Source organism: Rhopilema esculentum, chromosome 10, assembly GCF_057945365.1.
Source record: "Rhopilema esculentum isolate cy_ngs chromosome 10, ASM5794536v1, whole genome shotgun sequence".
NCBI lineage: Eukaryota > Metazoa > Cnidaria > Scyphozoa > Rhizostomeae > Rhizostomatidae > Rhopilema > Rhopilema esculentum.
In genome coordinates this window covers 9592360-9618206 of record NC_142824.1, presented here as the reverse complement: position 1 = coordinate 9618206, position 25847 = coordinate 9592360, and the positions used below count along the sequence as shown (strand labels likewise).

Here is a 25847-nt window from a genome sequence, read left to right as displayed (position 1 = left end):
GTGAAGTGAGCTCAATATCTTAGTATGTAAGATATTTTTTATATAACATGTTCTTGCCTCTTGGACTTCTGGGGCAAGAACTATTGTCATGCAAAATTCACATGAGGAATCATCGTTAAAGAAAAGCTTCTGTCAAATCTTGATATTGAATTTGAAACAAATTACAAGTAATGAAAACTTGAGTAATCAAATATCATATACTGTCAGAAACCAGTATAATAGTATCATCGCTATTTGGTGTAAAGAACATGACGGTTCTAAGTTGCTATTCCAAGATTTACTCTTAATGCGATCATCAGGCGTGTACAGCTCTACCTATACAGAATCGAACACTTTTGACAGGCTGGCAAACAGTAATTTTAATTAATAATATCATCTATTCATTTCAGCAAAATTTGCAGCCGAAGCCAATGAATAACTTCTTTACACAACTTTACTTTGTCGTCTTCATAATTCTTGGCGCATTCTTCATTCTCAATTTGTTCATCGGAGTCATCATTGACAATTTCAATCGACTGAAGCAGCAATACGAGGATGGTATTGGGATATTGCTGACTGCCGGTCAGCGAAACTGGATTAATACTTTGAAATCAGCAGCCGATAAAAAACCGACCAGAAGATTGACAAGGCCAACGGTAATATTTTACACTTTGTTTGTCTTGTCATGCATATTGACAACTAATGTGGCATCAGTTAAAATAATTTTGATATCATTTATTTACATGTTACGAGAATCCTACGTTTTAAAGGTCTACAAGAAACAAAACTGTTAACCTTCCAGAAAATTTATCTAAATTAAACAACTTTTATGTTATAATATTAAGTGCACGCCTTGGGTACAATAGAAGACTACAATGCCCGCCAAATATCTTGGAGAAACAAGCCATTTATTTTGCATTGTGATCTATTTTTTTCGTTTCTGTTTCCCAAATATGACCATATTTGCCTACTCTATCAGAAAAACGTTGATAGTTAAGAAAATATCATACAGGTTTCACATAAATACCCGTCTTATAGTAAACGAAAATCTTTCTTAAGGATATAGAGAGATGACTTTTTTTGCCCTTGAAAATGGATGTCAGTGTTTGGGTAGGAACTAAACGTTTTCCCGAAAACAACTCTTTAGATTCCTGCAGATTTTCATGGAATAAGATTCTTCTGACACAAATTTATCTTCTTCATACATATCTTACATTTTCCCTATGGTTCAGGTGTTTTGTAACTTCCGGTGAAACAGTAGACTCTCCAAATAAAGAAGTTCTTGAGATTACTTCTTCTTTCTCACAGTCGAAATGGCGAGGAACCCTGTTCGATTTCACAACAACGAAACAATTTGAGCTGTTTATCATGTCTGTGATTATCGCAAACATGCTCACGATGATGATACAGCACCATGGCCAGTCAGATGAAGTTACAATCGCACTTGATTATCTCAACTACCTTTTCACTGGAATTTTCACGATTGAGGCAATCATTCGATTGGTCGCGATGAGATTAGAGTACTTCAAGTCTTTCATGAACGTTTTCGATTTTATTGTTGTTGTATTCTCAGTTGGAGGTAAGTCAAAATGGCTTTATGTCGTCCAGACTTTATGATGTTTATAAAAATAATTAGTAAGCAATAATGAATGAAGATAAAATATAGACGTTTTAAAAAATTCCGATGTAAAATTTGACCATTATGACTTTAAGAATTGTGAAAATTATTATTGCGGTGGCAACATAGTTTAATAAATCCTTTCCTTTTTTAGTGATTTTATGGGAAAAATTAAAGTCAGGAAATGAAGAGCTTTACTTCTCGCCAGGGCTTCTTCGTGTTATTCGAGTGTTTCGCTTAGGCCGTCTGCTCCGATTTTTTGACAGCGCTAAAGGAATTCGTCAGCTTCTTTTCACAATCGTCAAATCCGCCCCTGCCTTGCTAAATATAGGAACGTTGTTGTTCCTTGTGATGTTTATTTACGCAATTATGGGAATGAATTTCTTCATGTACATCAAAGAAACGGGGTCGTTTAACCAAATCGTCAATTTCAAAACATTCGGAAGCAGTATGTGCTTACTATTCCGAATTGCAACAGCCGCCGGCTGGAATGGTGTATTGGAGGCAACTATGGTGAAACCGCCTTTATGTGATAAAACACCGAGACCGGAGTATAACAACAATCATAATTGTGGATCGCCAACACTTGCAATATTTTTCTTCGTATCTTATATAACAGCAATTGTGTTGATTATGATAAACATGTACATCGCGGTTATACTTGAGAATTTCAACCAAGCCCAGTCCCAAGACGAGGCTGGCATTACGGAAGACGACCTTGAGGCTTTCTACTCCGTTTGGGAACAATTCGACCCAAAAGCTACACAATTCATTAAATATTACCAGTTGCCTGACTTTCTGGATGCACTAGATGGCCCTTTGCGAGTACCAAAACCTAATTACTGGTTTCTTGAGGAGAATGAGATTCCAGTGAAAGACAGACATAAAGTCCATTGCTTGGACATTATGGCCAGCCTTATCAAAAGGGCCATTGGAGAAGTAGAAGGAGGGGAGTCTCAGGACTTTTTGTCCGTTATGACAAAAGTAGAGGAAAGATTCCGTGCCTCTTTCCCGACTCGAAGTAAAGAAACAACTAAAATAACAACAGCAGAAAGACTGAAAATCGAGAACGCTGCGGCTCGCAGAATACAGAAGGTGTTCCGGAGGCATCTTCTTATAACACAAATCAAGCAGATGAGTAGCAGTAAAAACATGACGTTGAGAGCGCGTGAACGAAATCAAGAACAAGTTGAGCATTTGATTACCATATTATGGAAAAACCAAGCTGGCAAAAATAGCACAGATGGTAATGACTCAGATGAGAGCGATGCAGATGAGTCACCACGGAAACAGTAAATTGTTACGTAAATATTGCTGTAAGCAAATGGCATACGATCGTCATGCTCAGCATTGTCGTGCTGCAATGTTTCAAAATATTGAGTTCGTTGTCGCTAGAACTCCGAGACCTGGCTCAACACGCAAACGTACCTAGTTGTTTTGTTCCTCAATTACAGACAATGAGCAACTGGTCCGAGTCAGTTACCATCTCAATTGTAAATTCAGTATTTATTGGCATAGCTTGGATTATTAGCAGCAATTCATCAATGAATATTGAGTAATGCACCCTTGAAATGGACTTTGGCTACCCACCGGAGCTTAATTTGTAAAATATTGAAAATTATGATTCACTGAGGATTACGTATTTCAAATTATGTCGTTATGATACAAAAGGAAACAGCAAAATTCCGTAATTTTTGAATATTGAAGGAATCAGGTACAAACAATTACATGGATTGAAGCAATAGTTATACTGAAGTAAAAACTACCTGAAAGAAGGTGAGAGGTGCTGCCGTGAAATGAATATTGAAGCAATTAAAGACCATTTGGAATGTTAAGTTTCATTTCAAATCAATAGAAATGCAAGTTGAGGTTTCAGAAATATATAAATGTATAACAAGGTATATTTTGTAGCAGTTAATTTTTTAATCTTCAATTTCGAAATTTTTTTAAAATCAATTCTATTTGAAAAAGTTTCTCTGAAAACACGAAATAGTTTAGTTATATTGGCATCGAGAGAGCAGTATCAGGGCCAAATGTCTGTGTAATAAAAATGATACAAACGTTTGTTTAATATGGCAAAGTGGTACTACAAAGAGCCAATTATGATGTTCGATTGCATTCCAGTTTAGCAGACAAACCAAACATAACCCATCTTGCTATTAATCAAAATTAGCTCTTCTCTTGCATTATAATATCACACATAACTGATAGATTATCGTCCAACACTGATAAAATATCGCCCTTAACTGACATAAATATCGCCCAACATTGATAGAATATCGCCCTTAACTGATACCAAAAATCGTCCGGCACTTGAAAAAATATTGCCCAACACTGATATAAATATCGACCTTAACTTATAAAAATATCGCCCAACGATGATAGATTATCGCCCTTCACTGATACAAAAAATCGTCCGGCACTGGAAAAAATATCACCCAGTACTGATATAAATATCACCCAACACTGATATAAATATCGACCTTAACTGAGATAAATATCGTTCAACACACATAGAAATATCGACCTTAACTGACATAAATATCGCCCAACACAGGTAGAATATTGCCCTTAACTAGGACCAAAATTTCCTACACTGGAATAAATATCGCCCAACACCGATAAAGAACGCCCAACATTGATACAAAATTTCCCTATACTGGTATAAAATCAACTAACACTGATGTAAATATCACCCTACATTGTCAAGAATATCGACCAACACAGATAAAACAATGCCCAACAATGATACAAAATCGCCCTACACTCGCATAATTACCACAGAACACTAATATAGATATCGCCCTACACTGTTATAAATATCACCCAACACTGATTTAAATATCAACCTACACTGGTAAAAATAAGCGCCATACACTGGTATAAATATCACCCAACACTGATATAAGTATCACCACACATTGAAATAAATATCGCTTCAATGATAACTTGAAATAACGGCATTCCATAAAATAAGCTCGAATAGAAATTAAAATCTTCCCAAAGAGCTCTTGCCTCTTAGTTGCACGTGTAATTGATAACGGAGAAGAGCCTTGGAAGGTCGTTCATTAGCATGTTTAAAGTGTTGATCAAATTCGTAATCTATTTCGATAAAACATTTCTTTAGTATTGATTCGATTCATAGCTAGGGAGTTGGCAGAAATTTATTTAACAAACTTGATTACAAAATCGTTAATTAGATAAATGAATCGTTAAATTTTTAAGATACTCAATATTTCAGCATTTGTCCTGATGATTTCAAAATATTATGCGCAATTTTGGACCTAAAATGCTGGAAATTCTATAGGAATTTATTGATAAATAATAAAGTACTGTCGCTATACGTCGGTAAATACCATCAGCCTGCAGAATGGGTTATGCCCATTGCAATACACGTATTTTTTTAAGCTAATATTGCCAACATCTGAGATTGAACTTCTTTCTCTTTGACTGTAAGCAAACACGTTAGATTTATATTAAACGTAAAACTACCAGCTATCAAAATGTACTTTATATTATCTCAATGTATTCTTGCCTCACAATTCTACTGCCAGTTAATATTTTCTCTGTAACAATCAAATTAATAGTCGATTCTAGTGCGTTTTACTGTTTTGAGGGTTTTCTTTAAGGTTATTTGTGAATTTGTTGTGAAGTTCCTCATCTTAGAACTGAAAAAGCACGTGGAATAATGGACTTCTGTTTGGTTGAATAAACGTAAATGTTAAAAAAAAACAAATTTAAAGCTAAAGACGTAAATCACTTTGTTACCTGACCTGCTTGAGTGTTGCTCATAATTCCTAATGAATATAGCGTTTCCAATGAAATGAATCAAGCCAAGAAAGGTTTAAGATATTTTAAAGAAAGGGTTTTGAATTTTAAATAATTTAATGCTTTCGCTAAAACTAGTTAGTAGAGGAACTGGCCTCAGCAGGCACTTTAAAGTGTGAATTGATATATCGAGTAACAAGTGAATTAAAATTTCAATACCGTAAATCCTCGAATAAGCCCCCACTCGAATAAGCCCCCACTCTAGACCTAGTTACAAGTTGTCAATAAGCCCCCCTCGAATAAATCCCCACTGTTAACATCAATTCTCGAATTGGACCCTTCAATTGATGATTTTTGCCATCTGAGGTTGCCTATTGCGTTTTTCTAAATTACCACACCAAATTCATACTTTTGGTAATAATTAATGAAATGCTCATAAAGAAATTCCTACTGAAATAAATGAGGTCTTTTAATAATGTCTTCTTAATGTCTACAATAATTTTACAAGCCCCCCTCCCCTCGTATAAGCCCCCCTCTAATAAGCCCAAAAATATCAAACATAAATAAGCCCCCAAGGGGGTAATTCAAGGATTTAAGGTATTACAAGAAGATGGTTTATAAGATTTCAGAGGATAAAACTGCTAAAAATAAAAAATGAAATTAGAATGAAAGGAATAAAAATAAAAAATAAAACAACAGCAAAAAAATTGTATGTTGGTTCGGAGTTTCATGGTTTCTATGGTGTCTTTAGTTAGGGGCGGAGACCTGCGATGTAGAGAAATCCTTGAAAATTACCTTTTCTAGATTCGTGATCTATCTCTATCTAATACAAACTCATACTGCTATGAATATAATTTGAGCATGTGATCTAAATCTCAATCAAACAGTTCGATGTCGTGGCTCGGACATCATATTTTCTCTTTTATTCTCTACGAATAATTTACCAATGGTATCGTTTAAGAATAATTTAAGAGAATACTTAGTGTAAAAATTACTGAAAATCTTGGCTGTACTAAACAACTACTCTCTACGAATAATTTACCAATGGTATCGTTTAAGAATAATTTTAGAGAATACTTAGTGTAAAAATTACTGAAAATCTTGGCTGTACTAAACAACTACTCTCTACGAATAATTTACCAATGGTATCGTTTAAGAATAATTTAAGAGAATACTTAGTGTAAAAATTACTGAAAATCTTGGCTGTACTAAACAACTACTCTCTACGAATAATTTACCAATGGTATCGTTTAAGAATAATTTAAGAGAATACTTAGTGTAAAAATTACTGAAAATCTTGGCTGTACTAAACAATCATAAATTGAATTTCCATTCGCCTTGAACATAACATTGTTACTTCAGAACTGAATCACACAAAACTAATTTAGGCTTAAGGCCTATCCTACACATCCTACAACTGGACTAAAGCCGTGCCAAGATTTTCCTTCATAATTGACAAATGAAGAAGAGTACCTTATGGAGAAGAGGTATCGTACAATGGCGACGTCATGGGGACTAGGGGCACGTCCCCCATTTCTCAGCAGGTTCGACTGTCTTTTGTCTGAACTGTATAAGAAAGATGAGTGGCGGTTATATTATATGGGCGTTCCCTATTAATTAATTTCCTTCCCTGTTTTTAAAAAGGTGTTCTCTCAGTAAAAAGGCCTGGCTTAAATCTTTTTATTCAAGGCTGGCGCTCCCTCTGGTATCGAAATATGCGTATGAATAGGAAGGAAGACGCAAGAATTTAAAACCTCCCTTTTCTAAATAAACTTCCACCTCTCATGAAAAATCTGGAAAATTATTAGTGAAACTGTTTCATTTATCTCGAGGGCTACAATTGAAGTCTTCTTGTTGGATATCTAATGGGACAATTTATCTTCTTTGTACTATTAATTGATTGGTTAGGCGTATTTTTCAGTAAATTCCATTACTACAAGAACTTTGCTTGATTGGGGACTTCAGATCAAAATTAGCAGCCAATTAGGCAAAAGGATTATTAAAACAAATCTTCTATAAACAACTGCAGACACAAAATAGAATATAACCCCTATTTTTGCCGTCTGTTTACCAATGCAATGAGCTCGCTCGCTGCCTCTTCTTTTTATTGTTCATGAAATTATTATCGGGCTTTTATGAGGGACGCAAAGTCAGCGGATTTCCTTCAAAGAAAACCATAATATTTTCTTATAACATCTTTAAATCAACTTCATATAGATCCCCTACATGATAAAAACATCCGACTGGCAATAGAGTCGCCTAATCCGAGGTTTGTTTTGTTCTGTTTTCACTGAGAATGCAAAAGTTGATCTATTACATAAATGTTCGAGATAAAATAATTATAAAACACATTAATTTTTTATCGATTGGAAGATCTCAGAGCAGGTGATCCTTTTCGTGATAAAATTTCGATTCAAAGTTATGATAAAAATAGAACTGGGTCTCATTCAATGGCCCTGTTTAATCTTGCTAAACTTGCTCTCTTCTTGCTCTGTTTTTAGTCTATTGTCTTCGGTTGTTTTGTTATCAAAAATATTACAATATCATGGTTGAATTCAGGTGAGAAACAGAATCATTCAGTATCACACGTTTATCCTCGTAAGTGCTGTACTTACAGGACATTTTATTATCTATCCCAAAGTACTTCTGAGGCATATGAAATTATCTCCTTTGCCACAATGTACTGCATCACCCGCAAGCATCCTTTAAATGACAAATCCAAAGCAACTGCAAGCTTCAATATATATCTAAATCTTTATTTTTACTAAAAAATGAACAAAAATAGGATATTTTCGATAGGTTATTGAGAAAATAGGTACACACCTACACAGGATTTCTCAATCTGTTTTAGTAAAGGCGCAAAAGTAGTCGTTTTTCGCGCAGAAAAACTTTTCTCACTATTTCTGACAAGCAGCAAAGTTTCCAAAATATTCTAACGAATTTCATACTTTAGGGGACTGTTGATTTCTAAATTAATATTCATATTGCGACCTGACACTTCCAATCTTACAGGTTAATTCAAAGGGTAGTAAGAGGGGGTAGGGGGCCTGGCCCCCAATATCCTAGAGGGTCCCCAAATTAAATGTATGCAGATCGAGGAACAAATACTTGCAGTGTTTTAACTGCAATTTGCAGATATATTGAGTTAAAAATGAGCACATGCTGTCTCTTAACCCTCCCTCCAACGACTGTGTTGGTTTTTAGATGTTTGCGCATTAACTCTGTATGTTATTTTGATATAGTCATTCATATATGTTTATAAAAGAATTTTGCCCCTCCCCCCTAATGACAAAATCATAGCTACCCCCATAGGTTAATTTAAAAAAGCTTCAATAAATCTGTAAAAACTGTTCAGTTATGAGATGCGAGAAAGGAAATATTGTATCCTTTCAATAACATAAATTTAACTTACTACATTGCCGCGAGTAGTAGAATCATACAGTTGAAAAAAGACAATTTTTGAAAACAATCTAGATTTCAATAAGAATATATTTGATTCATTTAATGTAATGAATATACTGCACAATGATATACAAAAGATATGTTTAGACACAATCGAAAGATCGTGATGTGCTACAGGAAATCTAGTGCTATCATTGAGAAGGGATCTGGCCAGTTTTACCCTGGGTACCAGCCTCACTATATAAAATAATAGAGTCATATAATAATAAAATAATTCACAAATAATTTTATTTTATATATATTGAGTCTGGTATCCAGGGTAGGCCAGAGTTTACTGCCAGCAGTGAAGAAAATTTAGTGTGTCTCTGTGTGTCCCTATGGCTACGGAAAAATCAAGATTTTGAAAAGGAAATTTTCCAAGATGGGAAAAAATCAAATCTGCAATAAAGATTCACAAATTAGAGTTAAAAATAGAATTCTCAAGACCATGCCATTTTAACTGAAGTCAGCATTTTCAAGGAATAAGCAGTTTTTGCGCCAAAGGAGAGGAGAGGGAGGGGGACTATTTTTTCGCTCTTGTAAAAATATTGTTTACTTTGTTCCTCTAAAAGTGGATACAATAAAGAAAGTCTCAATTCTGTATTATGGAAATATTTAGAGACTCTAAAATGTAGAGCAGATAGGCGCTTCAGGAAAATAAAATAAAGTGGTTTTAAATCGTTCGCGGCCCATAAGCCACAGACGCCCTGTTACCTTCTACTTCGTTAGACCTTGCAGTGAAACTTGGAGTATTTCAGATATAATATCCCAGGAATATAAGGCTGGAATATTTAGCTGGAATCTCCTGTACCAGATACCCTCTCCAAAGTTTCTAGTGTTAGCATAAGGCTAAATATGATAATAGTCATGAAAGTTTTTCTGTGCTTTCATTCTTTCGAAGACTTTACTTTTTCTACGAACTCGTTACATTTGTGATCCAGTCGTCATGCCAAGAAAAAGCAAAAGGGGAAAACGCTTTCAATCGTGACATAGTGGGACCTTTACATTCATTTCAATCAGAACTTCTTTTATGCACTTCAGCAAGCACTCCATATCATGCGGATACAACTGGCCAATGTTACCGAGCCTGAAGCAACGAGCTTCTGTTAGCTGACCGGGATATATCCCTTGGCCTTTGCTTCCCAATCTGACATCGAATTCCTCAAAAGAAAAGTTCGGGTCTTCTGGGTAGAAGTATGATGTAATTATGTATCCATCATGTGTGTCATCTAGGAATTCTTTGAATCCCATTTCCTTCATGCCTCTGCGCAGGATATTCCTGTTCTTTTTGTACCTGTAGCATGCAATACATCAAATCAATTTTCATTTAAAACACCGAGCTGAATTCGCATCGAATAGAGTTTGCCTAAAATTTAATGAAACCTAAGATAAATTCGATTTTGTAATTAAACTGCCCGTGCTTAAACTAGGCCTTATAATCTTAACTGATATGTGAGTACTTATAATGGACCACAAACAATGCTAACTTCAGGCAGCGGTAGGAAAATCGTCGTCGTCACTATTAGGCAGAACTAAAGGAGGCTCGTTGCTTTTGATAAAATGTATTACAAAATAAATGCAAAAGTTATTTGAATAGTCGTATGTCAATGCATCAATTAAATAATAAAATGCTTATCACGTCTTCAAAAAATGTGCACAAAATAAAAATTAAAAACAATAGACTTAGATATGTATTATAAAATTTGTAATTCACAAAGTAAATTTATCTTTTCTTTTCACCTTTAGAGGGAAGAATCTGTAATTTAAGTCTTAATAAGTTAATAATTAATAAATGAAAGAGTAAACTATTGGTACTGAATATGTCTCCAGGCTTTAAATACCATCCTTCAGAGTGGTGTTTTAAGCGGGTATCTCTTCCCAATTGGCGCTCTTGTCCAGGCAACAGCGCTCTGCAAGATATTTCCACGATTTGCTGACGTAAACATCCACTAGATATGTCATATTCTCCCTGTTGCATCATTGGCATTATGCAATCTTTCATTACAAGCCAAACTTCATTTGATTATGACTAAACCCTGGCAACGTCATTTGAAAAGTTTTCATCGTACGCTGCCCAGTTCCTCGGATACTTCGACCCTTGATAGTTAGTTGGAAAGCTTGTCTGCTAGCTAGCTGCCAGTTTAAATGTTCGTGAAAATTCTCGTACGCTATGCGCTTGTTTTCCAGTGTAAGAGGATGGTCGAAAACTACATCGATATTTGAACCAGGCTGCCATTCCCCTCTGTGGAATGCTGGCTTGCACAGCACCGGACACTGGGGGTTGTATGCTATACAATTGTGGATCTCAATGGTCGCCTTATCCACAAATAAAAAATTCTCATAAAGAACCATTCATATGAACTTTGAGAAGTGTCGATCGCCGCTTTTACCAAGACATGGCCTTAGGTTGGCAGCATTCTGGAGTGTATGAACAGTTGAATACAAATAAAAGAGCTTGGCAAAAACACTTTGATCGAAAGTACAAAAATGATCGAGAGATTCCAGGGGAAAATTGTTTCTGCCAAATACTATTTTTAGCAGCTTGGTAAACTGTATTGTTTTTTTCTAAATTAACGTAGCACTTTGCTAAAATAATCAAGCGTGGTTGAATGTATGTTCTAGACACGATAGGAAACATGTGCTAGGGTTTTTAATTTTTTGACCAATTATAATTTCGTGAAAAGGAGAAAGCTATCCGCCCTTAAAATTGCTGAAAATTCTTAAGCAAAAGAACCCAGGCTTCTTGGCCTCGGTTTGGGAAGAAAGTGTTGTTTTTGCTTTCTCACAGCATACGGGAACTTCAAATCTTGAAAAAAGGGTCCGAAAACAAGATTTTGTTAACACCATGTGGGATAACTCAATATTGAGTTGATAATATTAGAAAGAAGGGAAAGAATGATTGAAAAATTTGCAGCTTGCCTTTTTTATTTTTGGGAATATAGCTTTAATAAAATGTCGTTCCCAGCTTCAAGCCAAAGTGTTAATTCCTTTTTGCGTTGATCATTTCAAAAAAGATCAAATCGCAAACCAACTTCACCTGTACTTTAGAATGCAGATCCTTGGAAGAGCAGTTGTTACACTCTACAAGTATAAAATCTGAAAATCGGGACTTTTTAATGCACTTTTAAACAACATTGCTGGTTTTGCTAAACTGGGTACTGATCCAAAGCTCACAAAGAAAGGGTAATTCAACATTAACTTGGCCTTCAAACCCAGAATAAAAAATTTGCAATCCTCAAGAAATAGAATTAACAAATTATTACCTTGCAGCGCGACCTAGAATGCCTCCTTCTTCTTCGAATTCTTCCAAAGCTTTTTTAAAGGCAAGCATTGTGTGAGTTGGTGCTGTGAATCTAAACAAGCCTGTTTTCTCTAGCGTCAAGTACTGGTCAACCAGATCTAAACTTAGACTTTGCGAGCATCCTTTGTACTGTAACAGCTTGTCCTTGTTTGCGATGACGTAAGCAAAGCCTGGTACACCTTCAATGCATTTATTTGCTGAGCTGATCATGAAGTCTATGTTTGCATCTATGAGGTTCAAAGGAATTCCACCAAAGCTGCTCATAGCATCTACGATGAAGTTGGCGCTTGGTTGCAGTTCTTTGATCGCTTTCCCTACAGCTTCGACTGGGTGAACAACTCCAGTGCTTGTTTCACAATGCACCATACACACAGCCGTAATATCCTTGACTTCTGAGAGCACATTTCGCACAGCCTGTACCTCTGCTACTGCATCCTCCGATCCTTCTAGGACAATCTAGAAAAACATCAATATATAAAAGCACTTATGAGCTTATAGTGTTGCAACACGCATTTACATAAAACGCATTCACACTCAATAAATTTTATCCATTTTTTTCGTGGTTAGAAGAATTTCTACTGTCTAAGAGTCTTATCTTGGCAGTTATGAAACACTCTTTATTAGACCATCAAACGATTCATACCCACAATCACTGCGAGACGCAGGCATCTAAAGTTCTTGGGCATCAATACATTGGCAAGCGTGAAAACTGTTGCCAGAAATCTGCTTGAACACTTATTCTATCTTCAACCGTACCCAGGTTATAATAAGAAGTTATTGTTTTTGAAATAATGTACAAAATTCTCTTATGCATCTGTGCTTAAAGTGCGGGTTTTGCATGATCATTTATATGAAGCAGAAAGAAGATTCATTTACGTGTTCAAGGTATTTGGCGATCTATAAAAAAGTTGAGAGTATTTTATTGCCAAAAAATCATGTATCAGACTTCGCATGTCGCTGATGAAAAATCCATTTAAATGTCTCGATTCGAGATATCACTTCGTTTTCGAAATGAATGGATTTCAGTCTCTCCAGCCACCAGAATCCACAAAAATGGCGGTTATCATTGGTTTTTGCTGTTATTGTGAAGAAGCTTTTCGGAAATTTTCTCATTTGTTGCTTATAATATTATGAATACTTTGCGGGTTAACCAGATAGTACTTGTTTATCATGGTGAACAGATAATGATTCTACAAATACAATGACTCATTTCTTTTATAAGAAACTAACTATCAGAAAAAGGTACTGGGCAGGACAGCCCATGGACTTCGGAAAGGTTGGCAGGCGATTCCCTCTATAACGCGCAGATCAGCTGCGCAGCCAGGATGCTTATAGTCATTACATGACCGTCTCTCCCTTTCGCACTGAAGAAGAACATTCTTTTGTCGTAGCTTCACCAGCAATAGGAGGCAGCTGGAAACTCGCTCATGTTTACTACCGTAAACGAAACCTGATGTTGCCTTATCGGTCCTAAATACAATGGATGCAGACAACTTAGCTTTTAAAAGCGTTGTGGATTGGTTAACGAGAACAATAGCTGGAAAAATAGCCTAAACACGATTCCAGCACTCCGCCATATTTTTTACAATGCGATAAATTAAAGGGGGACTGGAAACAATAAAAATCCCTTTGTTCTTATAATCAATCAACGTCGTGACAGATTGCTTTTAAGACGCTATCTTTGCCGAGGTGTCACATTTAACCTTCTCAGTGCCCTGTGTCTTGCTGTTTTGAACAAATATTATCGTGATAAAGAAGTGGTCCTAAGGCCAAAAAAGAAACTGTCGAGGCACGACTGGGTGATGACTAGGTATAGACTGAGACCGATTTTATAACAGAATTGGAATACTTATGCAATACCTCGCAATAACAAGGAAACAGAAAACTGAAATCAGGAGTTTGGGCATCAGAGGGTTATTGCGTTCAAAATTTAATACTTGTCTAGAAAATAGGTCTTAGAGATAATAACCTTGGAAGACCAGGTCAAACAAATAACAAACCGTGGAGACAATGTATTTTCACGTGCTGCTTGTGCTTGTTTGAATGTTGAATACAAAACCATAAAATCTTCTGAATAATTGATAGTTTGTAAGTCACAAGTTGTTTTCAGATATAAAGCTTAAATTAATTCAATTGTGCACGATATAAGCTAAATCTAAGGCTACATCATTGCAAAAACCGAACCTCAACAACTTAAAAACTGTCTTCCCAATCAAAAGATAAATAAAAAACCAGCGACACAGCCTAAGAGCTTGGAACAAAGAGATCTTGACAAAATCCCTGAATTGGGCATCGACCAAGCCAAGCCTGATTACCAATACTCGAAACAGGTTTTTGTAATCTTTTAAGAAAAGATACTAAAAAATTATTTCCAACAATTTGTTCTATGTATGTGTGCCTGCATTTGTGACAACTACATATCAAACATTGCCACAAGTATCCAGGAAGTTAAACCGAATATTGATATTTGAAGAAAATACATTGGGCAATTGGAAGCCCTTTGCAAGCCGTCAAAAAATAGGTTGTAGCATAATGTACAGACTTGGTTAAACTAATGTTGGTTAAAAGACGGTGCTGGTGACTTGAATATTTAATTTCCATTACGTAGTATTAAATACGAGTAATTTGTTTTGAAACATTGGATAATGGGAACAAAAATTTAAAGAATATATTAATAAGGAGCAAAGACTTGCTTCACTTTGAAGTGATTGGTATCAGAAAACGTTTTGATCGCCTCAATGATAAGACTGAATCAAAGTCTCTCTTAGCAACCCACTAATTCGGTATAAAGCAAGGTTGATCAATAAATAACTGTTTCGGTTTTAAGCTGATATAATCACGCAGTGGAAGCAATTAAAGTTTTGTTCAACAGGAGGGGGGGGGGGGACGGTGGAAGAAAAATGATTCCTTGACAAATTACAGAGGCATCTGGATATCAAAGGGAGGGATAAGACTAAAAAATGGAAAATAGAGGCTTTATAGACCCCCAACCCTTAACCCTCTTATGGTGCAAACAGGTATTATGAGCTGCTTATTATTACCTTGTCGATTCCCATCATGTCCAGCATTCGCACTATTCTTTTACCATAGGCCCCATTTGTAATAATCAACACTTTACCATCCTTTCTTGGAACTGTTGTTCCAAACACAGCTTCTACTGCGAACGTACCGCTGCCTTGTATTGGTACTGTCGTATAATTTTCTCCCGACACGTATGCAATATCCAACAGCTTCTGCCTGATGAACTTTACCGCATTGCCAAACTCAGGGTCCCGATGACCGAGGTCTTTAAGCATTGCATATTTAGTCTCGTAGCTGACTTCCAAGGGCCCAGGTGTAAAAAGTTTCTTCGTAATACCTGCAACAAAGACATAAGTATACTGTTAAGAGAAGCTACTAAATCAACATATTGTTTTCTTACTAGCCTCTGTAAATAAAGAAACCATTCCAAAACATGTACTATAGACATCCAATAACACGAAATTATGAGGAAATGAACTTCTTTTTCGAACTATTTAAAAAATGTCCGTCGAATCTTCTATCTTCAGGATTTTTTTTAATTTGGACTGCATGACCAGAAAGAGTGTACCTTTAAATGTACAAAATCACTTAAATATATAACGAATATATTGTCATATGACCATATGAGCACAGACTTTTTCTCAATCAAATCGAGGGGCAGTTCTCTCCTGTCAACAACTTGCAAGGTCTCTAAAAAATTTATCATTTGTTGTCACGAATGAGTAACTTTTGGGGATTACAATTTCAAAACGTTTGGATGAAAAATGACTCTATTAGAAGCTTTTAAGCGGTTAGTACAGTTACGAAAAATCACTTTTTCCTCTCGTAAAACTAATAACATGCACGGAAAATATTATCTTCATGATACAGAGGAAGTGAATCTGAGTAAACACCTTAAAAATTGATACAAACATCTCTGAGAGATTTTCAAGATGCAACCGTCAGTTGAACCTCTTTAAGTTCGTCAAATCTCTATTGTCCTTTTGAATATTAATAAAAATTTCGAATAAGGTGGGGATTTTCTTGTGGACGATTGTCTTTTGTTATCAATTCAAGAAGTGAGACATGCAAAATAGACTTTATAGAAGCCCGCTGTTACAGTAGCCAGTGAAAACAATAAACACGACAAAGGCCTTTTATAATCCCAGGCAAATGTTCTTTGTATGCGTAATTTGCTTATGAAACTTCTTCAAATAACTTTTGCGCAATTATTACGGAATACAATTCTGTGGATAATTTTGAACAAATCAATCTTTTGTTTTGACGGAATCCTACTTTTTGAATCGGATATGGGTGTAGCTAGCCTGCGCGCAGTCTTTTTGGTGTTGCTGTTCCTCAACGGGAAATACATTTGCTCATTTCACCAAAAAGACTGTGCGTAGGCTAAGGTTTAGCTGATTTTAAACAGTGCATGTTCGACGATTCCTCAAGGATGGAATTCATGGGGGAAAGCAAGGCATCCAGGGTCTACAGGAGAGGTACTCGAGCTCGATCAAGTGCCTTCACACGCGCCTAGAAAGTGTAAGAAGCTTGATTGATTGAGCACCAAGTTTTCTAAAAACTGAATGCTGCCGAAAAACAAAATTTTGTTATTGATGATATTCGATGATACTAAATCGAGCACCTAGAAAGTTGAAGATGCTCAGTTTGTCAAGGGCCTGCTTGTTGTAGCCTGCGCGGGGTCTGCGCGGGGTCTGCGCGGGGTCTGCGCACAGGCTAGCTTTTTGCTCCTCACAAGGCCTAAATGCATCGGCGTCAAGAAAAGGGCCCGGGAACCAAATGCAGCAAAGTTAAAAATATGAATTATTATGCCATACGTTGTAAACATTGTGAAAGTAATGACTTGCCCTCACAGTGAAGGAAGTCGTGACTTACGTAAAATACACCATAAAGAGACCTTTTCTTAATTTGTTTAAACTGGAGCAAAACCTAAATTGCTTAATAGACAATTTGAAGATACCCTTTAAAGATAAGGGATCAGACTTTTAATTCGTTTCATCTTCCACGGGCTAGCTATGCATTTTAATATGCAATCAAACCAGGTCCGGCCACTTCTGACTTGACATCATTTATATATAAAGCTATGATCCCTTTCAAAACTTTCCGAGGACAAAAGGGGATTTGGCTTGCTTTACTCTAATTTTTGCTCTACCTAGTAACTAGATATCTTTGAGCCTCTCATGCCGAGCACAGGAAAAATAGGGTAATTATAGGTGACGTTTACACGAACAAAAGAGGCTACCTGTTTACACAGGAAAAAAGTGGATCGGATCTAAACTGGAACCATAACCATAAGCGGATCGGACCCACGAGATCGCGTGTAAACGGAATTCCCATTCGCACCAAAAGTAGATCGGACCAACTTTCGTTCTTGTAAACAGGAGCCTTTAAAAAACAATAGAAAAACAAGTTTAAAAAAACAACAGAAACAATGTATTTCGAGGCCACCGACGAAGGGGGGGGGGGGCATGGCCACCGCTAAATTTTTGCAAAACAATAGAGCTTTTTTCAAAATCTTTTGTTCTAGCCCACCCACTTTCCAACCTGCGTCGGAGCGTGTGTACTGTACATTTCTTTCATACACAGAGAAGTTAGATGCAATTCAAAGTTGGAGGAACACAGGGTGGTAGGGGCAGTGTATCACAAAAATGAAGTACTGTTTCAATAAGTTGATCTCTTAGAAAAGGGCATACTGTCAAAAAGATTTGGACCCGCATCCATGGTGCACTCCCGACTTCTATGTCCCTGTATCTATTACAAGAAACTTCCGGATACGGGACACCTCCCTTTAACGGCCGCCTCCCTTAAATGGACACTGCTCTTCAACGGACACCTCCCTCAATGAACGGTAACTCTGATCCACTTTCAAGTAAATAGAATAAAATAAAGTAAAAGAAAGAGTAAAACAAAAAACATACTACATGAAAATGTGTTCACAATTCTCGATTTGTTTTAGACCAGGATTGGATTCAGTGTAATGTCTCATTTCTATTTTCGTACTTCCAATTAAAGATAGCATTAAAAAACTGTGTTGATTGTTAGTTTGAACCATAGCTGCAAATATTAAGCTTGGGTTGCAGGCTTTCAAATATAGATAATCGGTTTGGTCTGTAACCCATTTGGCGGCATGCACTAATCTAAACACGCAACGGAAATGGACTGGGGGCTATGTGGCAACCTGCAGTAGTATTTGCATGAAATGCCTACATTCCTTAATCCTTATCAGATCAAGAATCTCCTTTACAGTTTCCTGTATAATAGATTGTGGTTTCAGCCCAAAGTATGCTCATACTTTTCATTTTTGGTGTTAATCATAACAAGGCTGCGCCTCATAATAATTGTATGCAGCCAGGCCCGTCGCGAGGCAAGCCTTGTTGTAACAGGATATTTCTTATATTGTATAACCTCGTTTTCATTTGTACCTCGTTTAGTTTTGTGTCAATCATGTAATTAATCTATTGTATGCCGTTGGTATAAATATCATGAGATTTTGTAAATAAGGACTTTTGATATGCACGATAACAAGAATGTAAGCAAAGAACAAGATCTCATTTCTTCGTTTCTCACATGAAATCCTCTCGCATAAGTCTGCGCAATACAGCGTAAGACCTTTACATTGTTGGGGGGGGGGGGGGGGTGGACTACAAATTTACCTAATTGAAATATAATTGCCTTAAATTCTTTAGTTGCTGTCACAAACCTAATAGTTTTGTCAAATCTTTATATTGGGACGGGCAAAGGATATAGTTACTACCCGAGGCGGCACTATGGTTGCGGCTGAAAAAGGAGGAAATTTTCGAATTTTGATGCTTCTAGTCCCCTGGAAAATGCACTTTTTTAAGCAAATTTAACTAAAGCAATCCTCCTAATTCTATTGAAAATTATTTTTTTGCAAACAAATTGAACAGCAGATAAGAACAACTGGTACAATTTCGCCGTGATCTTGAAAAATACCATGTTATCAGTTACTTCTCAAGCTTTGTAACAAGCAGCACTGATTGTCAATTTAGATCCCTCTTTCCATCTTATCATGCCTTTTGAATGTTAAAAAAAATCTGGAGCTCAAAGTGGATTGCAGTTGATGCTATTACCGTGAAACTTTAGGGGAAATGGATACAAAACACAGTTTTACCTAAATAGGGCCTAGATTTTTAGATTTAGTGCCAACAAGAAATCTTCAAATCATTAAAGCTTTGTTTGTTTACCTTTATTCATATCAAGGAATATCATATACAACCAACGGAGCAACTACCTTTGCTTGATCCTTCATTGGTTTTAGGTCAGGAAGGTCTCTGAAATACCTAAAGCAGTTCTTACACTGAGCGGATTTTAGCTGCTAACGGAGCTGAAATTTCCTATTGGGGTACTTTTGGGGGGTGACACCCCACACCCCCCAGTCGCGACGCCCCTGTGTGCAGCATTGTGTCACTGAATAGAAAATGAATGTTTACCAATGACAGGATATGGTTAAATTCTCGCTGCGCACCATTTTTCCAGAGGTCAGAAAATGCCTCAGCCTTCCTCCGGATGAAATTTCGTCCAATTAGCCTTCCCCGGAAATTCCCTCATTCCTTTTCAATAAAAGTTTCATAAAAATGCAATTTAAGTAAATTCATCTTTAGTCTGGTCTTTAACTTTGTCAAGAAAAAAGAAAAGTTCAAGCACAATAGGCGTTCCTCAAAGCTTCTACATTGTATCATAACCTTCCTCCGGCTAACAGCCGTGAAGCCGTAGTGTTTTCTGGATTCTGATTTTTTGCTGTAATAAATGTTTTCATTGGGTTTAGCGAGTCTTTCCATACATGTCATTCTTAAAATCTGACTGATTAAAGTCGGAACACCCTTACAAAAAGGTTCTTTCAGAGAAAAGGGGAGTAGAAAGGTTTGCGTGTTGCACGCATCAGGTAGATCAAAGATAAAGAGAGACACCCGTATTCAAGGGCGAATAGCGTGAGGTTGAATTTCTCTGATAGATTCAAAATATTGTTTTTGGAAGGCAAGATAGCATTAAAGGCCACACGAATCATTTTTTGTGATTCTATGACAAAAATTTGGAAAAGTGTACGCACATCAATTGGAAAACGTGGACACGAACGTGGACATATGAAAAATAAGCCTTGGATGAACCCAAATTACTCATGTCTACAGGATTCCAAGTAGTCGAGAACAGGATTCCAAATTGAATATTGAAAATTTATTAATAGCTTCTATTAAAATAATGTGAAAAGGAGAAAAACATTATTTGCAGTATACGCAAATGGGGCGAAGGTGAAGAATCCGGTTCGGATGATCCGATGAACCTCGTGTCATACACGTGGAGGAGTTTTTTGACTGCATTAACGAATCACAGGTCGCCTAGGGTCAGGAACGCTCTCCTAGAAATATGACATCAAGCAAAACATGGTCCCTCTCCATTCATGTCCGCCCGCAAATGGTTATTTGGGATACTAACGCCATGGAACTTCTCAAATTTGCACTTAGAACCATTACCCTTGTGCCTATGAACTACCAGACTTTTGAGTAACCTTTGAAAAACACTTTCTCTTTGACGTTTAAGCTGAGCAATAGCCAAAACCTTACCACGCCCTATATATTTTACCAATTAAGAACCACAAATACAGGCAGTGGCGGACACTTGGAGGGGGAGGGGGTGACCTCCGCCCAATACTTAGAGGACAGTAGTCTTTTGTTCTAAAGCAATGGGGAATGTGACGTAAACTTGTTAAAACATTTTTGATCCCCCAATTTTTGATCAAGTGTCCATCCTTTGTCACAGGCCTAAACGCAACATTATATTTCAACTCTCCAGATTGTTTGCAGCTAGGACATACGTATATAGGAGTAACCAACACAAGTAAAGCCCTTCTAGGGTCTGCTGCCGAATTCTCAAAAAAATCAAACTCGGTTACCATTTAAATTTTTGTAGTTCACTACGAAATTCATTCAGAAATCTTCTGTTACTTTGTGAACAAGCGAAAGGTTGCAATTGTGACTTTTAAATGACTCTTAACTATGCAGCAAGCTCCACGTGGCGACATACCGGGTAGGCTAGACTCCACAAGCCTGCAACTGACAAGGGATCGAAGTCAACTTTCCAAAAACGTTCATTACTGTATAAGCTACAGCATACAATATAAAAAACACTTTGGAAACGTTACCTGTTTCTGTTGCTGTACTCGGTTGAATATATACGGACTCAGACAGATACCGGTGAAGCGGTGGTTTACTGCTTGTTATCAACCTTTGCAGTCGCGATGCAATGAAGGTCGAAGATCTAAACATTCTCAATTTGCACCTTTTTCAACAAACTGCACGACAGAAGGTAGCCACTTGCTTTTTAATGCGACTTGATACACTGATGGTTTTAGAAAGAAAGAATCAGAACTGGGGCTTAGGCTGTCGGGTAAACCGTAGGGTCTTCCCCAACAGGTCGCTGTGGTTTGGCCGTCGCCATTGAACAGAATGCGTCACCATTGTTGTGTAGAATTTCAATCGTTCAATGTAAAACAAAACATTTTTGTAACTTTCCCAAATTTTTTCAGCTGCCACAGTTATACACTTACGTGACAAAAGAATCAGGACGATCGCATCGAAGCAATTGTGGCTAATCCTTTGCTCATAGAACAACATAGAAAATCGGTGGAACATAACGAGTTTGCTGGTTGAAATTTTCGATTGCAATTTTACCCGATTGTAAAAAAAACATAAATTTAATAAATTGCAAAAAAGTAAACTTTTTAGACAAGTAACATTTGCTTTATTCTATATTTTGCCAGATGACTTCCAAGACTTTAGGCAGGCACCATTTGCATTTTAAGTCACTGAAATAAGTTTTCAACGAAATATCCTCGGATACAGGAGGAAATCTCAACAAAATTTTAAAATAGCTTATTTTTGGTCTTAAAAGATTCCATTTCTTGTATTTTTAATGAAAACCAGTTGTTTTCAATTACATCAAGGCTTTGACTTTGATGGGGTTATTGAAAGATCATTATGTTATTGTTTTTGGAAATTTATGTCACAATTGCAACATAACAAGGTTTAATGTCTTGTTTGAAAATAAATGGTCTTTGCAAAGAATCATTAGTTGTTTATGTACTTGCCTGGGGACTTTCCACAAATGATTGGACAAAATATTCAGCGTTGATTGACTTCGCACACAACGCCAGTTTGCAGATGCCATTAGGCCGAACCAATAGTCGCCTTCCCTCTTTTAATTCTGGTCGTCATTGAAACTGAAACAATGATATTTTCCATTTCTTCCTGAAATGTTGTTACTTTTCTATCATAGAAAGGTAGGAAATAAATTGAATTTGTTAGGAATTGCGTTTTTGCTGACGCGATTTCTAGATTCCCGCCAAAACAGCAAGATTTGTTCAATCAATGTTAGAATGCTAGTTTTGGAGCCGCCATATTGTTATTCATCGTCCTAATACTTCTGTCACGTAAGTGTAAGTTGGCTGAATATTTGAACAGTGTAAAAATAGTTATTTAACTATCACAATTGGCAAGGCAGGGCTATTCTTTTCTAAAATCAGAGACCGACTTAAAGCCTAGCGCACACTAGCGATTTTTGTCGCCAGCGACGGCGATTTTTGTCGCTGGCAATAGATGTCCTGGGTATGACACAAAACAGCATCCGTTTTGTGGAGTTTCCATGTGGAATAATGAGGTGACCATTTGCCGAAATTACCTCCAGGTCACCCTTGAGCAAGGTGTACTACCTGTCAGCTCCCCCCCCCCCACGAGACTTTGAAATACCGGGTTGGCGTACGGCGGGGGCTAGTCTGTCTCATGGGTGGGGGGGGACTCTTTAGCTTTGGTTGGCAACCCCCTAGTGATGGTGTCTCAACGAAAATACCCGAAGGAAGGAAAACCTAGATCAAACCAACCTCATTATTTCTTTTTTATCATGATGCATCAAATGAATTCTAATGATAATAGAGATAAAAACGTGAATGGGGCTGGAACCACTCAAGGTGAAAGCTCCTCGTTCGGCAGGGGTTCTTGGGGACAGCAGCGAGGCCCAGGTCGTCAGAATGCTACTGCTAGAACGAGAGTTAAGTGGACAAAGGAGCTTAATAAGATCATAATGGAGTGCTATTATCGCAGTGAACCTAAAAAATGCGGATTTTGGAAAAGGATGTATGCAATTTGACAAAAAAAGGACTGTTTGAAGCATCTGAACAACAGGTTGCGGGACAGCCACTTTGTATAAGGAATAATCAATGGCTATCTAACTTAGAATTAGAAGAAATTAAGAGAAAGAGAGAGGAAGGAAATGCAAGGGATGATCCCGAGTTGGGCGGGGATGATGGCAGAGCAACAGAAGATCAGCGGACGAATGTGAACAGTGCACAACCACTATATGAGAATAGTCCCAATGAACAGGATGAAATAGCTGAGGCAAATGGGTATCGGTTAACAGAAGCTGTGAGTGAAGACCAACAAGAGATCATAACGATCTTGAACAAGAAACTGGAAAATGTGAATCAACTAAAGCCAGTGAACTTACGCAACATCGATAGAAGATCATTAAAGAAGAAAACAAAGGAAGTAAATGAAGTGATTGGTAAGCTAGAATCTGAAACCATCTGTGATACGAACAACTTGATTTTGGCTGGAGCAAACGCAGTTGCTGATCTGATAGAAACAAAAGTGCCAAAGAAGAAAAACGAGAAAGGATCGTGGTGGAAAAGAAGAATTCAATATCAGATTGATTCATTGAGAAAAGATGTTAGTAAGCTAGACTAGTGGAATAAAAATAAGTTAAGAAAAGAGAACTTGAGAGAAAAATTGAATGAAAAATACAAAGTTAATGCTAAAGGAATCAGGGTTGTGATTGAAGAACTGAAGCAGAGAGTTAAGGCAGAGAGTGCAAAGATTAGAAAATATGAAGACAGGAACAATGCATTTTAACAGAATCGATTATTTCAATCAAATCAAAAACGTTTGTTTAAGAAGCTAGAAGGCTGCGAGAGACAAGATGATATAACAGCTGATGCAGAGGAAAGTAAGATCTTTCGGGCTAATATATGGGACCATGGCGCCAAGCACAATGAAAAGGCAAAGTGGCTGGAAGATGTAAAAGAAAAATACAAGAGAATAGACCAACAAGATGAATTTTCTATATCAAGGGACACTCTAACAACTCAGTTGAAGAAAATGCCTAAATGGAAAGCGTGTGGACCAGAAGGTGTGCATGGTTATTGGTTAAAAGAATTCAGCAGTCTCCATGAAAGACTCGCAGTGCAACTTGATGCATGCTTAATTTCAGGAGAAGTGCCAGTATGGATGACAAAAGGCCGGACGAGTTTGATATTGAAAGACAAGATCAAAGGAAACATCGTGACGAACTTTAGACCTATTACATGCTTACCAATGGTATAGAAGCTTTTGACAGGAATAATATCTGAGAAAATTTATAACCACCTAGAGAGTAAACATCTACTTCCAGAAGAGCAAAAGGGATGCCGAAGAGGAACCCGTGGCACTAAAGATCAGCTTTTAATTGACAAAATGGTAATGAAGAATTGCAAGAGCAGGTTAACCAATCTATGCCTTGCTCGGATTGATTACAAGAAGGCATATGATATGGTTCCTCATTCTTGGTTGATTCAATGCATTCAAATGTTTAAGATTTCAGATAAAGTAATAACATTGTTAGAAAAGTCAATGGAGAGCTGGAGGGTTGAGCTGACTTCAGGAAACGACAAGCTTGGGGAAGTGAACATTCGAAGAGGAATCTTTCAAGGTGACACACTGTCTCCTTTGTTATTCGTTTTGGCATTGATCCCCTTGACTATTTTGCTTAATGGTCTAGATCAAGGTTATAGAATGGGGAAAAACAGAGGAAGGATCAACCATCTTCTATTTATGGATGACTTAAAATTGTATGATCGTAATATGCAAGAGCTAGATTCGTTAGTTCAGAGTGTCCGAATATTCAGTACCGACATAGGGATGGATTTCGGAATTGAAAAATGTGCAGCAGTGAAGATCTCAAGAGGAAGAGTTGTTGGAAGTGAAGGTATCGAGTTACCAAATGGAGACACGATGAAAGGATTGGAAGAGAATGATGGCTACAAATATTTAGGTATTCTAGAGTGCGATAAGATCAAGAGCAGTGAAATGAAAGAGAAAATAAAGAAGAAGTACGAGTACCTCAGCAGAGTGAAACTCATCTTGAAATCAAAGTTAAATGCTGGAAATGTGATCATGGCCGTCAACGGCAGGGCAGTGTCTCTTATTTGGTATGGTGCTGGTATCGTTGACAGGATAAAAGCAGAGTTAGAGGAAATGGATCGGAAAACAAGAAAGATATCCACCATGAACAGATCTTTACACCCGAGATCAGACGTGGACAGACTGTACCTCAAGAGAACCGAAGGTGGACGGGGATTGCAATGTCTGGAAGAAGTTGCGAAGCTTGAAGAGCTCAGCCTAGCATTCTATCTAAGCTAGAAGGAGGAAAAGTTGTTGAATGAAGTTGTAAAAGAAGGTCTGTTTCGGGAGACAGAAGACCCAACAGAGAGGAAAAGACAAAATACAGCAGAAAAAAAACAGTTCGAGGAAAAGGTATTGCATGGGCAATTTGAGAGGGGAACAAAAAAAGTCAGAGACCAAAAGGGGACTTGGCTATGGCTGAAGAAAGGACATCTAAAAAAGGAAACAGAAGGGCTTATTGCTGCTGCTCAGGATCAGGCTTTGAGGACAAATT

The 25847-nt window shown here is 37.2% G+C and overlaps 2 protein-coding genes across 7 annotated transcripts in view; one reads left to right on the top strand and one right to left on the bottom strand.

The window, feature by feature from the left end:
• LOC135694750 (sodium channel protein 1 brain) overlaps positions 1–5193 on the top strand; it is a 28574-nt gene extending 23381 nt beyond the window's left edge. The window contains exons 20-22 of the mRNA XM_065213615.2: positions 390–635; positions 1288–1558; positions 1752–5193. Of these exons, the coding sequence (XP_065069687.1) occupies positions 390–635; positions 1288–1558; positions 1752–2893 (1659 nt within the window). The 3' untranslated portion in view covers positions 2894–5193. The remainder of the gene's footprint in view (positions 1–389; positions 636–1287; positions 1559–1751) is intronic.
• Positions 1–21515, bottom strand: part of LOC135694767 (uncharacterized) — a 30817-nt gene extending 9302 nt beyond the window's left edge. For 2 of the 6 annotated variants that reach the window (XR_016144119.1, XM_065213658.2), the window contains exons 1-3: positions 21286–21514; positions 15149–15465; positions 12070–12563 (exon numbers count right to left, since the gene is read on the bottom strand). Coding sequence is in view for 3 of the 6 variants with exons in the window: in XM_065213658.2 (XP_065069730.1) it covers positions 12070–12563; positions 15149–15465; positions 21286–21409 (935 nt within the window). In the remaining 3 variants the exon portion in view is untranslated. Of the gene's footprint in view, positions 1–8821; positions 10101–10621; positions 11225–12069; positions 12564–15148; positions 15466–17370; positions 17514–21285 lie in introns of those variants that run through there. The other 4 variants (XM_065213645.2, XR_010517206.2, XR_010517207.2 and 1 more) reach the window with 4 other exon arrangements.
• Between the last annotated feature and the right edge of the window lie 4332 nt (positions 21516–25847).